Source organism: Ammodytes marinus, assembly GCF_949987685.1.
Source record: "Ammodytes marinus genome assembly, chromosome: 7".
Classification (NCBI taxonomy): Eukaryota; Metazoa; Chordata; class Actinopteri; order Uranoscopiformes; family Ammodytidae; genus Ammodytes; species Ammodytes marinus.
Window position 1 is genome coordinate 28453877 of NC_137211.1, and position 13647 is coordinate 28467523.

The window sequence follows — 13647 nt, forward strand, 5'->3', positions numbered from 1 at the left end:
CTAAAGAAGAACAATGTCTCTGAACTGATTATTTTGTAGAGATCTGCTGATCTGTTAAACAATTGTGTGAGTGGGTATTCAAAATAAATTGGTAGGTATGCTGGGCTAAGTCAGAAATGTACGTGCTACTATTGTAAAATAATAAACCCTTGCTCCCCCAACTGTCCCTGCAAATCACTGGTTGATAAGATAGTTATTCTCTCTACAAATACATGTATGTGTTTTTTTTAAGATATTTTTTGGGCATTGTTATGCTTTATTGATAGTGCAGAGAGACAGAGGTGAAATGGGGCAGAGAGGGGAGGGACATGCAGAGAACGACCGCGGGCTGGAATCGAACCCGGATCTGCTGCTGGGCCCGGCCCGGGGGGGGGACGCCCTACCAACTGAGCTAAGGGCGCCCAACCTTAACTGTTTCTGATGTTGTATGTGGTATCATAGTAATCCCTGACCATGAAAACATAGGGTTAGACATCACTAGTTATGTGGTATTATGTTTGGTTCTGGAGTTATAATGAAAAATGCATAATTAGGCTATGGCGGAAAGTAAAATGGTCGCCATGGCAACCATGATTCGATTTTGCAATGGCTTAATATCTGAAAATGTTCAGAGCCCCAAACTGTATAAGTGTACCAAGTTTCAAGCTTTTCTGAAAAGGTTAACAATTTTGCACATATCCCCTCTACCATAAAACAGTACTTTAGGAAGCTGAAAATTGACATAAAGGTACTTTCCACCACTTGGATTCCTTAAGACTTTTAGTATGTTATCAATTACATATTCATGAGTCAAAAACAGTTGGAATGGTTTCTGTTGCAATTGTTGAGAGGTCAGGTTATATAATGCCTGGACTAGTAGCCTACAACAAATGAAAGAACAAGATAATGGCAAAACATTTTTGTTATTAAAATGTAATATTATAATGTATTAAAAATGGCAAGTCTAAAAGAAACAAAAATAAATGTACTACGTTTTATGTGGCAACCCATTGTTAATTATGGGAAGGCAAGTTTATATATACTGTATAGCACTATCCAGACAAAGTGCTTTACAGGGGTCTACAAATACATTCAAATAAGACAATAAGAAAACATTGAATTTGCAAATAAGAGAAAAACCAAACAGAAGGCAAAAACAGAGGAAGAGTTACAAATGAAAGTAAAAGCATTAAAAAAACAATAAAAACAAGTAAGCCAATGAATTGTTAGGCGATTGGAAGTAAGTTACATGTCAGTTATAGAAAAGACACAGCATATACATAAAATACCACTAAATCAGAGTAGTGTTTGCGTCCAAGACCATATAGTGCTTTATAAACAAGTCATATGATTTTAAAACCTTTTCTTTGACACACATGAAGTCATTGCTGTGATTTAAGGGCCAATGTACTAGCCTATTTTGTGTAGTAGGCTTCTATCTCCCTCTTTCTCTGAAACTGTTGCCCAGTATGCAAAATGACAGACAGACAGTGCAGTCCATAAGCATTGGACAGTGACATGCATTTCTGTTATATGGCTCCACTCCATTATATTAAATGTGAGGATAAAATGCAGCATCCAATGCAGCAGGATAAAGATCCTCGACAACACAAGTAATTCTAACAGTGGAATGACGTCAGTAACCTGACACCAGTCCAACTCTGAAAACCAGACAAAAGGCAAAAAGTGGCCCAAACTTTCAAGAATAAGATGGCTGCAGAGCAGCCCTTGCAATGCATTAAAAGCATGGACATATAGCCTAAAGAAAAGATTGAAAGGGATCATTTCAAATCGAACGCCCTGAAGTAGCCTACAGAGCCAACAGAATATATTTTTATTTTTTTTATGTTAGGGGATAAATCGATCCTGTACATTTTGTTAGATTTAACAATCGGACAGAAAGCAAAGGCAAACCAATTGCAATGATGCTAGCGGAAACCATGCTAATTTACCTTCAAAATAAAATTATTTGTAGATGGAGGACATGAAGAGATTTAAGCCCCCTTTTAAAGGTGCCTCAGCATGTCACATGTCAGTTAGCTTTAGCCTATACGTTAGGCTCACAGTTCTGCATCAAGTGAAAATAATAATGATTGAAATAGTGATCATTTGTAAATATTAATCATTGCCTTTCCGCTTCCCTTTGTATGCACACTGTGTTAGTCAACCTATGAGTAGCCTATTGCCATTGTACAAACTGCTATAACCTTTAAAAGCCCAAATGGCATTCATAGGCCTATGTGATGCAATGGCCTCACGGTAAACGATAAGGATTTTTTTTTTATATATTTTGAAATTAACTTGACATTTCTGTATGAAATAGGCTATAGCTCTGCCTACTTTGAAGGCATGTTACCACCACTTCCTTTTTATTGTATAATATTTCACGAAAACAGTAACTCTGTTGATTAGTGCTTGAATCCCAGTCACACAGGAATGTTTCAATAACTATAGGCTATATTTAGTTAGGCCTACTCATTCGTTCCTCAGCAAATACCATTTCCTAATATTTCACTGTAACAGTAACTCCTAGTCTGTGTATCAGTTACTATTCAATAGTGATTGAATCGTACCTAGGCTTATGTAGGCCTAGTAGTTACTTAATAACTATTTCGAAGCCAGTTACTCATTCGTTTTTCATTCATTCCTCAGCAACCACCTACAATTCTGTGAACCTTATTGTAAAGTGTGTTACCTTTATCTCGAATTTAATTTATGTTAAAAATGTACAAGCCAAGCACTCCTAAAGCTGATCCTAGATAGTGTAATTAATTGGCAACAATTCCAGTACACGGCCCAGTAACCTATTGCCGCTTTTATTTTGAAAATATTGCCGTGTCAAGCAGGACGTGCTGTAATAGCCTATATGCCTGCAGCCTCACTGACCATTCATTAGCTGAAAATACCGCAGGAGAAAGGTGATGAAGTTTACACCGATCAAGATTATGTTGGAGATATTCTTACAATGATGTGACGCTTAGAAAAGGTAGGCAGCGCGGTCTAGTTTAACAAAGCTTTGCTGATAATATTTATATTCAAATATGTATTTTAATAATACCTGCTTGGCTGAAAAACCTAGTTGCATTTGCCATTTAATGTTTTTACTCGCGTTATGTAACTACGCTTCACAGTATAAGGCAGTGAGTCTTAGGATCAAAGTTAACAGAAAAAACACAAATAAAAAGTATAACAGACCATGTCAGGTCCAACACATTTTAAAGAGCTTTTGAGACTTTGGCCCCCCGACTATCAGTCATTAGGTGTAAAATCCTCTACACTAGAGGCATGGTGAAATTATTGTAGCAATAGTAAGCCTGTGACAAAGCCATTAGGCTCTCATTTCACATGATTTTTTAAATTTCATTGAACATTGACACCCTAACGTTACCTATAACTTGGCTGGCTGCCAGACCATAGGCCTAGTCATTTTTCTTTATAGCAGCTGTAAAGTTCCATTGTCAGGTATTTGTGTCACACGGTCCACCAAGTAAAAAATAGTTTTCTTTGCAGGTTGGTTAATCAACTTGCCAATCTGTAAATCATGCCTTTTTTGGAATTCTTAGCTGGGAGCATCTCAGGTATGAAAACAAACACATTGATTATTGTTTTACCTTCTATCATTCATTTGTATGTACATGCAGAGGAGTAACATGTCCATGTTGGTTCCTGCAGGTGCATTGGGACTGGCCGTTGGACATCCAATAGACACAGTGAAGGTTGACCGATGCATTGACACCAATAAACATGACCAAACCCATACACCTAGCTAGTTTTCTGACACCCAACCTTTTCATTTGTAGGTGCGACTACAGGCCCAGTCCATGTATAAAGGGATTTTCCACTGTGTGTCTAAAACATACTCAAGGGAAGGGGTAGGTGTCACGATGTCCTCCTTAATTCTTCATATCAATGTGTGAATGGCCCCCGAATTGATGGACTCCTATTTATCCATTTTATTCTGCCTCTTATTATGTCAGCTCCATGGATTCTTCAAGGGCATGACATTTCCAGTGCTGACCACAGGCATCACCAACTCCGTGGTCTTTGGCTCTTACAGTAATGCCTTAGATGTCCTCACTCAGTCTGGGCGCAGTGACCGTAGCCAAGGCAAGCCGGCCTCTGCTGCACATGTCTTCACTGCCGGCTGCTTCTCAGGCCTGGCACAGGTAAGAAAAAGGCCTGACCGTCATTGGATACTTTCATCAAAAGAACTATGCAGGAGCAACCAGAGCTGCAGATTAGAACTCGCATGAAGATGACTGTTATTAGGGGTTAAAGATGGAGTCAGTGATTTTTGGAGGACGCTTGTTGTCAAAATCAGTGAATATGTCCCCGCGATCCCCTACCTGTCCGTACTGTGTGTGCACTGAGAAGCAATGTGGTGTTAAAAAGAACCAGGTTTCTAGGATCAGAGCTGTAGTGGTCCCTGGCTCCCTTTGAACTTCAATGACATTTTATCGTTATTTTTTTTACAATTGGATATCACTCTATGAAGAATACATTACAATACATTAAGAACATTGGAGATTTCTGCAATTGACTAATGGATGACAAGCATAATTTTTCTGAAAATGGCTCAGAATGTCTTTCTGAAAGGTCTCTTGATTCTAGGTCTAGAGGTCCATGAGGCTGTGATTAGCATGGCTCCTCAGCTCTCAATAGATTAGCCCCCAGAGGTGATTTATGAGCCACAGCAGAGATTCTGGTACGATCTGAAAAATGCACATCCAGTGGAACAGGTATGTGTCAATCCAGTTATTCTTAGCCTGCGTGGAAGGGGTCATAACATGCCTTTAAAGTTGCAAGCGGATGTGCATTTTCAAGTAATACCAAAATATCTGCTTTGGCTCAAAAAATGAACTTGGGGGAGCTTCTCAAACACAGATATTATTATATCTTTTTTTTACAATATTTTTTTTTAGGGGTGCTGATGCTGAAATTGCCACTGGTTAAAACACACCCTTTGCTCTGTGAACGGGTATGTAAACAAAGGGGTATGTCAACAAAGAGAGATATTCACTGATTTTGACAACAAGCTTTCTCCAGAATCACTGACTCCACCTGTGAAAGGACCACAAGCGCTGTGAAAGACTGTAATAGCATATTATTTATAGTCCTGTGTAGTATGTGTGTTGTTCCCCACCTGCTATAACGCAGGACAAGATGAAGAACTCCAAGAAAAAATCATAGCTGCGTTCCAATCCCCATATTGTAGAAAAAGTAACACTTTTCAATAAGTGTACATTAATTAACTGTTAATTAATACTTAATGCTATTAACGTTTGGTTAATGCTTATTAGGCATTTACTAAAAAATATTGTTTAGTTATTAATGGTTAGTTAATGGTTAGTTAGGAGGAATTTACTATACTTGGTTAAGTCATGCTTAGTTAAGCATCAATTAAACATAGAAGTTAGTTAATGCTTATTAAGCATTACCTGAAGTGTATTAACAATAAGTTAATGATGAGTTAATGTTTAGTATGTGTAGAGCCTTTTAACCGGCTCTGCATTAGGTTTGTTTGGTGTGGTGTGGGAGAACTCAGCCGTACGCGTCTTCTGTGGTGCCAATAATCAATGTCCGATACAAACTTCTCTTTGAGTGCTGTGACCCATTTATTTGTGTGGTCGGTGCATTCTCACCGTAGCACATATTCCAGTTTCATTCAGGTAAGGTATAGTTCAGTAACTTCCATCATTTTAGTTCAGGTCAAACAAGTATGGTGACAGGCTGACACGGTACAAAACTGTTTGCTCTTCCCAAAGTACACACACCTGGCAGTGCCAGGTGATTACCTTTATGCCTTCTTTAGAGCCCAAAGCTCCACCCAGTGGTCAAAACACAGAACTACAGGTAACAAAATAAAACAAACAAAAGAGTGGCATAATGGCTCCAACAGTATGAGTTTACTAAGTTGTAATTAACATCTAATTATTGTACCCTTATTGTAAAGTGTTACTGTGTTACGGGGCAACCGTGGCTCAGGTGGTTAAGCGGGTTGGCCAATGATCCAAGGGTTGGCAGTTCGATCCCCGCTCTGCCACCTGTGTCATGGTTGTTGTGTCCTTGGGCAAGACACTTCATCCACCTTGCCTCGTGTGAATGTATATGACTACTGTATGTTTGAGGTGGTGGTCGGAGGGGCCGTAGGCGCTGAATGGCAGCCACGCTTCCGTCAGTCTTCCGTCAGTCAGGGCAGCTGTGGCTACTATGGTAGTTTACCACCACCAGTATGACTGTGTGTGAATGAATGGAACCTGGAACCCTGTAAAGCGTCTTTGAGTGCCTTGAAAAGCACTATATAAATCCAATCCATTATTATTATGTCGTTAAGATGCAGCATGCTTAAAAATACCTAGATGCCCACTACATCCGGTTGGGATTTTTAGTGTGGAAATCAGCATGCTTTTATTGGCGATTCTGACCCACAATCCACTGCGCACAGGAAGTGACATCACAACGACGGAGCCTATGTGTGAAAACAACCAGCGAGGCGACGGATATATAAGCAGGAGACAAAGTTAAGGTGCGAGGTTATGATGAAATACATAAGTTAAAGTACGTCTCCATTGTAGGGGAGAGTGGCCTAAGTTGTGCAACTTTTTACTCTAAGTGATTTTAAAGTGAGGCCTTGACAGTTGTGTCTCCAACTCAAATATGTACATATATTTCAGGGTGTTGTGCATCCCTGTCAATAAAAACTTTGGTTCTGGAATAAACTGTTTAAGAAATATAGCTTTCGGAAAAAAAAGTTGTCTTGTGGCACAACTTGCCCCCGGTGTAAGTTGTGCCACAAGAGAGAATACCATGGGGTAAATTGTGCCATTGATATATATCTCATAAACTGTAATGCAAGACAAATCCATAAGACAATTACTTATTTAAGGTTTATTTAAAGTAAATAAAGTAAATATTTTACAAAGATTGAAGGTCAATTTTCTTAAACAACGCCTAGCAGATCTAGGTGGTTTTGCCTGCAAAGCTCACAATGACAAAGTCACCATCATCATCTTTCTGGCCATCTGAACTCTCATCAGTGGTGTCGTTAAGTGGAATGGAGATGTCAGTCTCTTCTGAGCTACTGTAGACAATCACTTTCTTTTGGGTGACCAGCGTAAACAGCCATGCCAATGGCACAACTCTCAGAAATGTACTTCGCACTAGTTGCTCTGTGCTTGTGACTGCCACCTGACAAATGTGATTACCCCTCCATTTCTGCCTTTAAATCAAAGCTCAACACCCATCTTTACACCCTGGCTTTTCCTCCCCATTAACTATCTTACCTCTGCACTACTATCTTTGTTTATATTTGTGGATGTATGGGCTTTATGTCTTTTATTTTTGTTATTGTTATTTTACCTTCATTGTTTATCTACTGAATGCACTATGTACAGCACTTTGGACAGTGCAAACTGTCATAAATGTGCTTTTATAAATATATTCTACTTACTTACTTACTTAAAACTCACATAGGCCCTTTGGCACAAATCACCCCAACCCCAGAATTTTGGATAATAGGCATGATGCAGCAGTTTAGGGCTGACATCGTGCTAACTATATAGACACAAAGTGTAGCATACTAAAGCACTAAAACATGTGTCAAATGTTTTCAAACGTGTCTATAATTGTTCAGACACAATAATCAAAAAACCTTGATCATGGAAATTTTACTTTGAAAGGCAAAAAACAGTTTTTTGAGCTTAAATGTGCTTATATCTTATTCCATGTTTATTTCTTCTTTACAGGACGAGTCAAATGGATGTCTCTTCTTAAATATGTGGTCAGCTGTAGTATGTATGATAGTAAAAAGAAAGATTATGCTATTTGGAACGCAGGCCATAGGTGGTTGAGAAATCAGAGTGCAAGTGCTACTGGGCCCCCTAGAGGTCGCAATGTTCCCTTCATCCATAGTGTTTAGTTCATGAAAACTACAAGTGTAGCAATCAACCATGGGCATTTGGGTATGTCTTTTGTTCAAGTGGAAATGTAACCTGCTGCTTATGGCAAACCAAGGCTGTTGGATTGATAAACAAAATGTCTGTCAACATGTAATACTAGATGAAAAGAGACATGAATACCTACTTTAAGAGCAATCTATGTGAAATCTGTCTTTGACATACAGTGTCATGGGAGATATACAGCTCTGGAAACAATTAAGAGACCACTCCAAATGTTCAGTGTCTCTAGTTTTTCCTATTTATAGGCATATGTTTGAGTAGAATGAACATTTTGGTTTTATAATATAAACTACTGACAACATTTCTACCAAATTCCAACACATTTTCTTGTCATTGAGAGCATTTTCAATAAGCTGTGTAGAGATGAAGATTTGAGAAAAATCCAGACTGGTCTCTTAATTTTTTTCCGGAGATATACAGTCAAATATCATGGGTTTTATACATACTATCTATGGTTTTCCCACAGTGGTTAATCTGACCACCAGGAGGCCTCCAAACCAACATGTCCTCCTATTAACAAAGCTGCTGAGAGCACATTTAACTACAGGTCAGATCAGATCACTGAGGTTACTACATAGTGTACAGTGATTGGTGGATATACAGGTCTACTTTACGAGGTGTATTCCTCATAGAAAATAATAGTAGTAGCAGCAGTAGTGATTTATTTTGGTCCATATAAACAGTTTTCCATCAGCAAAACACATTTAAGTTAATAAATAAATAATTAACAAAAGTGTCAATGACTTGTATTCTTTAACTGAAAAGGTGTAGGATGAAGCTTTAACTTCCTATAGCTGAATACAAAAGCAGGACAAACAAATACCCATCCATGAAAATAAAGTCCTAGTGTGACCACAGTGGCTAGAATCTGAAGAGATGACATTTAATGAGATCAAAGTCTACATGGACAGATTCACCAAATGAGAGAGACAGTGAGAGAGAGAGAGAGACATAGAGAGAGAGAGAGAGAGAGTGGTTTATGTTTTAATTGTACCTGCAGATGACATCACTGCATAAAAAGATCAAATGGCAACAAAACAAGGGGAACACAAAAACAACTTTGGCTCAAAGGGTGTGTTTGCAATAGTTCCTTAACGAGGACACAGAGGAAACAGGTACTTCCTGGGTTTTAGCCTTTCTATTGGACGTATTGACAGTTGTAAAAACAAAAAGGGAAAACAAAGGAAAACATTTCCAAGCTTATCTAGAAGTACACATGCAATTCATATCATGTGAGTTGATATGTTTGTAAAGGGTTCATGTCATTAAACAAAAAAGTTGCATTTACTAAAGTCTAAAGTAAATGCAAAAAATGAGACTAAAGTCCTCACAGCTTGGACTAACCAACCCCTTTCCTTTGCCTTGCTTTCAGCTGTGTATCAATGTACCCATTGACCTGGTGAAGGTGCGCCTGCAGGGCCAAACAACTGTTGCCAGGTACCGTGGGCCCATCCATTGTGTGGCGCTGATCCTGAAGCAGGAGGGGCTTAGGGGCCTGTACAGAGGGGGGCTGGCCCTGGCCCTCAGAGACGTGCCCTGCTATGGACTCTACTTCCTGCCTTATGAGGTCACACGGAAGGCTCTGACCGAGAGCGGCAAACAGCCAGGTCAGGCCGCAGTGTACTGTAAATATATAAGCAAGGTGTAGTCTGATAAATAAATGAAATATAATTTATGACATGTTTGAAATAACAATGGTAAAGTATACTCGTCGTGGTAAAACACATAAGTGAATTCTAAGCCAAACATTTGCCTTGTCAAAATGATCCAGTGAGATATTATAGTAAAAGTTTGAGATCCTGAGATCAAACATGACAGTAATGTGCAATACTAATACGGGTAATTAATCAAAAAGACACTAACTGAAATATATCAGCACCAATGGGATCACATGATATTTACTTTGTTGTTTTCATTTCAAAGCCTTTCCTATGACTTGCCATCTCATCATTTACCATGAGATTTGTGGTAGCACTTTTCAATAAGGGTCCATCCATTAACTGTTAGTGAATGCTTAATTGAGGCTTAATAAACATTTATTAAGCATTACCCTACTGTTGATAAATGCGTAGTGACAGCTTAATAAACATAAACTAAGCATTAACTAACTGTAATGCTAAGTTTATGCTTAACTCATCCCCCAAATGACATAGTTAGAAGGATTTTTGGTGGGTTTGTGCTTTAACCTCCAACCCTCTGTTTCTGTCCTCAGGTACGTTTGCTATATTAATGGCGGGTGGCGTGGCGGGCGTGGTGACCTGGGCCTGTGCCACGCCCATGGATGTGGTGAAGGCGCGGCTGCAGATGTCGGGGGCTGGCGGGCGAGTGTACACGGGGGTCCTGCACTGTATGAGTGTGAGCCTCAGAGAGGAGGGGGTGAGGGTCTTCTTCAAAGGCCTGCTCCTCAACAGCCTCAGAGCCTTCCCCGTCAACGCAGTCACCTTCCTCAGCTACGAAAGTCTCATGAAGAGGTTCTATCCGCCGGCCAGATGACCTCACTCTTACCACAGTGAACACATATCTAGCTAACATACACAATGTGACTGCAGAGGCGGGATGTTATCAGGGGGTTAAGGTGAAGTCAGCGCTTCTGGAGAAGGCTTTGGGTTTTTTTTTTCCTTTCAGCGCACACACACAGTACGGACAGGTGGCAGATTGTGAGGAGATATTCCCTGATTTTGACTAAAAAGGGATTTTGACAACAAGCCTTCCTCAGAAATCGCTGACTACCATCTTTAAGTAACACAACTAGCTAATACGTTTTGAAGGTGCTTTATACTTTATAAAGTCTGTGTGGAATAGGTCAACTCTAATCCAGCTGCCGTCATAAGCCTCAACACGCTTGGCGGAGAATGTTCATATTTGGCTCCTGCTGAGCCCCCTTTGACTTGAACCACTGTGCCAGGAGGACACCAGTGTTAAGCTGCTCGTTTTGACTGGGACTCAAATCCATTTTACCCGACCAAATGTGAATGTAAACGTTTAATTACTATGTCGCGTACAGACACGTTTTCATTAAATTTTTTATATCCCAAAAAGCATGTCATTCCTGTCAACAGAAGGACCTACTTAAACAGTGAAGGAGTACCTTTTAATTTAACAATACAACGACTTTAGTTGATTTCCTTATTGTGCTTCATTGTTGTTATTATAGAGAAAAGTCCTGAGAGAAATGGTACTTGAAGTGTGAAGTCCAAAACACTGTGTATACGAAAAGGTGGGGCATTATTATGCCGGACCTTTGGCATTCAAATTGGGCGAGTCTAAATAAGAGCCATAAGGTTAAGTCAATTCAATTCTGTTTATTTAAGGGCAGTGCTAATTAATAAAACACATGATTATACTGTACATGGGTTAAAAATGTACTTCTTCGGGGGCGCCCTTAGCTCAGTTGGTAGGGCGTCCCCCCCATGGGCCTCGGCCAGCAGCAGACCCGGGTTCGATTCCAGCCCGCGGTCGTACTCTGCATGTCACTCCCCTCTCTGCCCCATTTCAACTCTGTCTCTACACTATCAATAAAGCATAAAAATGCCCCAAAAAATATCTTAAAAAAAAAATATGTACTTCTTCAAGACACCCACTACTATACAGTATATAAAAGGCCGTTAGGTTTGTCCATTCTGTGCTACTGTTGAAACGTGACGGTCAAACATGGAGGCCTCTGTTTAGGGTGACATCCCTATGTAGACATACAAGGCTCATGCTAAAGTAATAAAACACTTTCACTTTCAAACATTATATATATTTATTCCATTTCTACCAAGTCTGTTCTGAAAAAGTATATATTGTTTTTACATTGGACTGGTAACCAGCAACTTGACTCCAAATTAATCTTAATGCTGCCCTTTATTTGCCAACACATTCACTGTTTAAACTTAATACTTAATGTCACACTGATATTTCAGTGTGACATTTACAGCTTGTTGGGTCCCCAAAGTGGCCAAAGAAATCTGTCATAGTCGTTGCAAGAATCGGTCCGAATACCATTTCTATGGTCAGGAATGTGATGGGACATTACACAGAGTTCAAGTAGGATATTTTCTAGTACAATATGTTAATAAAATGCAGTGAGATGACACTCAATACTGGCTGAGCACTCAAAATACAAAATACACTTACTCAATGTGCTTAAGAGAAAATATGTTTATTTTTTCAAACAGTGTCCACCAAACATCTTTACAACCTCACTAAGGAGTTGCTTCAGAGAATATGTTTTACATATTTGATTTGCACATTCCCAAAGCTATACAGGTCATAACTGCTCTCTACTAATTCTTTCCAATTCGGAAACTTTAATGATACAAAATAACTTGCCTCTTGAAGCAGGATTCCAAATACCTAAAATTTAAGATTTAAAGTTATATTGTTAGGTTAGCAATATTAACTCAAAGCCCACAACCAGTTTTTAGCAGTACTTTAAACCATAACGGGGGAATTACAGTTTTTTTTTTGACAAAATAAAAAATATGTTTGAGTCAGAAAAAAATCAGTCAAAATCAGAAAACAGATGCCTCAGTGTAGGCACAACCGGCGACGAAAAAAAAACAAAAAAAAACACTGCGTCTCAAGGCGGACATGACAGCAAGAAACGGCATCATTGAAATACTGAGGAAAGGTTGAACTTCTTCACTGTCAGACTGACAATGATTAACACAGATTAGTCCTATCAGTCGCCTGCTGGACTTTGTTAGACACTGATCTTAGAAAACTTGGGAAATGTATTCCTGATTGCACACAGGAGTCCAGTCTGAGACTAGAAGGCAGTGAGAATGAAGCAACGTAGAAAAAAATATTTAGGATGACCCAATTCTTATTTGGCCGATTCTGACCCATAATCCAGTGCGCACCGGACGTGACGTCACATCGATGGAGCCTCCGTATGAAAACAACCCAGGGATGCGACAAATATATAAACAAGAGGCAAGATTAAGGCGCAATGTTATGATGAAATACATAAGTAGAAGTATGTCCCAATTGTAGCATACTGCATGCTAACTAGATTATTTTTTTATGGTCAGATGTAGTATGTAGCGTAGAAAAAAGAAAAGAGTATGTGATTTGGAACGCAGTCTAAGATTCATGTGTTGGTAGATTGTTGGCACTGTGCAGTCGTTTTGGGCCAGATGTGGCATTCAATTGTTTCTTTGGAAGAAACTTCACACATGGCCACAGAAGCTGCAATGCCATCCAATAACAGTCTGTGGATCTAATTTGTCTTTGCAGTGGTTATAATGAACAACTGATTGTGTTGTACTTTTATAAAGTAGTAAAAACCACAGGATCAATCTATTTATTCTCTACTGCCCTTTTCTGCTAATATCCCAGTATGCACTTGGGGAGAGTCAGTTATCAAAGAAAAGAAAAAAAGCCCCAAAAAGAAACATAAACCCACTACATACAGTACATCCACCACATTCCATGTATAGGATGAGCATTCCTAGAATGCAGTTTGTGGCTTTGAAATTTTCCAAACATTATTAAAAAATTTGTCAGGCAAAGCTTTGGCCGGACTAGCTTCCAAAAGGCCTGTCGATGCAGTCTAGATACATTTTACATCCAATGATACAGTGTAGTAGCCTGGCACCACCCGCCTACTTACTTCCGCTCAATTTTCATTTCCCTTCAGTAGTCAGTATAAGTCCGTGGTATATTCGCGTGTTTTCTCCGCTAGATTTGTACCTGTCCAATCAGCGTACAGAGGGAGTGGTTG

The 13647-nt window shown here is 39.4% G+C and overlaps 1 protein-coding gene across 1 annotated transcript; it reads left to right on the forward strand.

Annotated features, from left to right (window-relative positions):
• Window positions 1-2881: 2881 nt before the first annotated feature.
• On the forward strand, window positions 2882-10430 carry slc25a45 (solute carrier family 25 member 45; the record flags this gene model as incomplete). The annotated part of the gene is made up of 7 exons (XM_080031787.1): window positions 2882-2965; window positions 3490-3557; window positions 3652-3695; window positions 3780-3851; window positions 3957-4145; window positions 9310-9544; window positions 10150-10430. Exons 2-7 carry the CDS (start codon window positions 3521-3523, stop codon window positions 10428-10430), a joined length of 858 nt encoding a protein of 285 aa, XP_079887913.1. The 5' UTR covers window positions 2882-2965; window positions 3490-3520.
• Between the last annotated feature and the right edge of the window lie 3217 nt (window positions 10431-13647).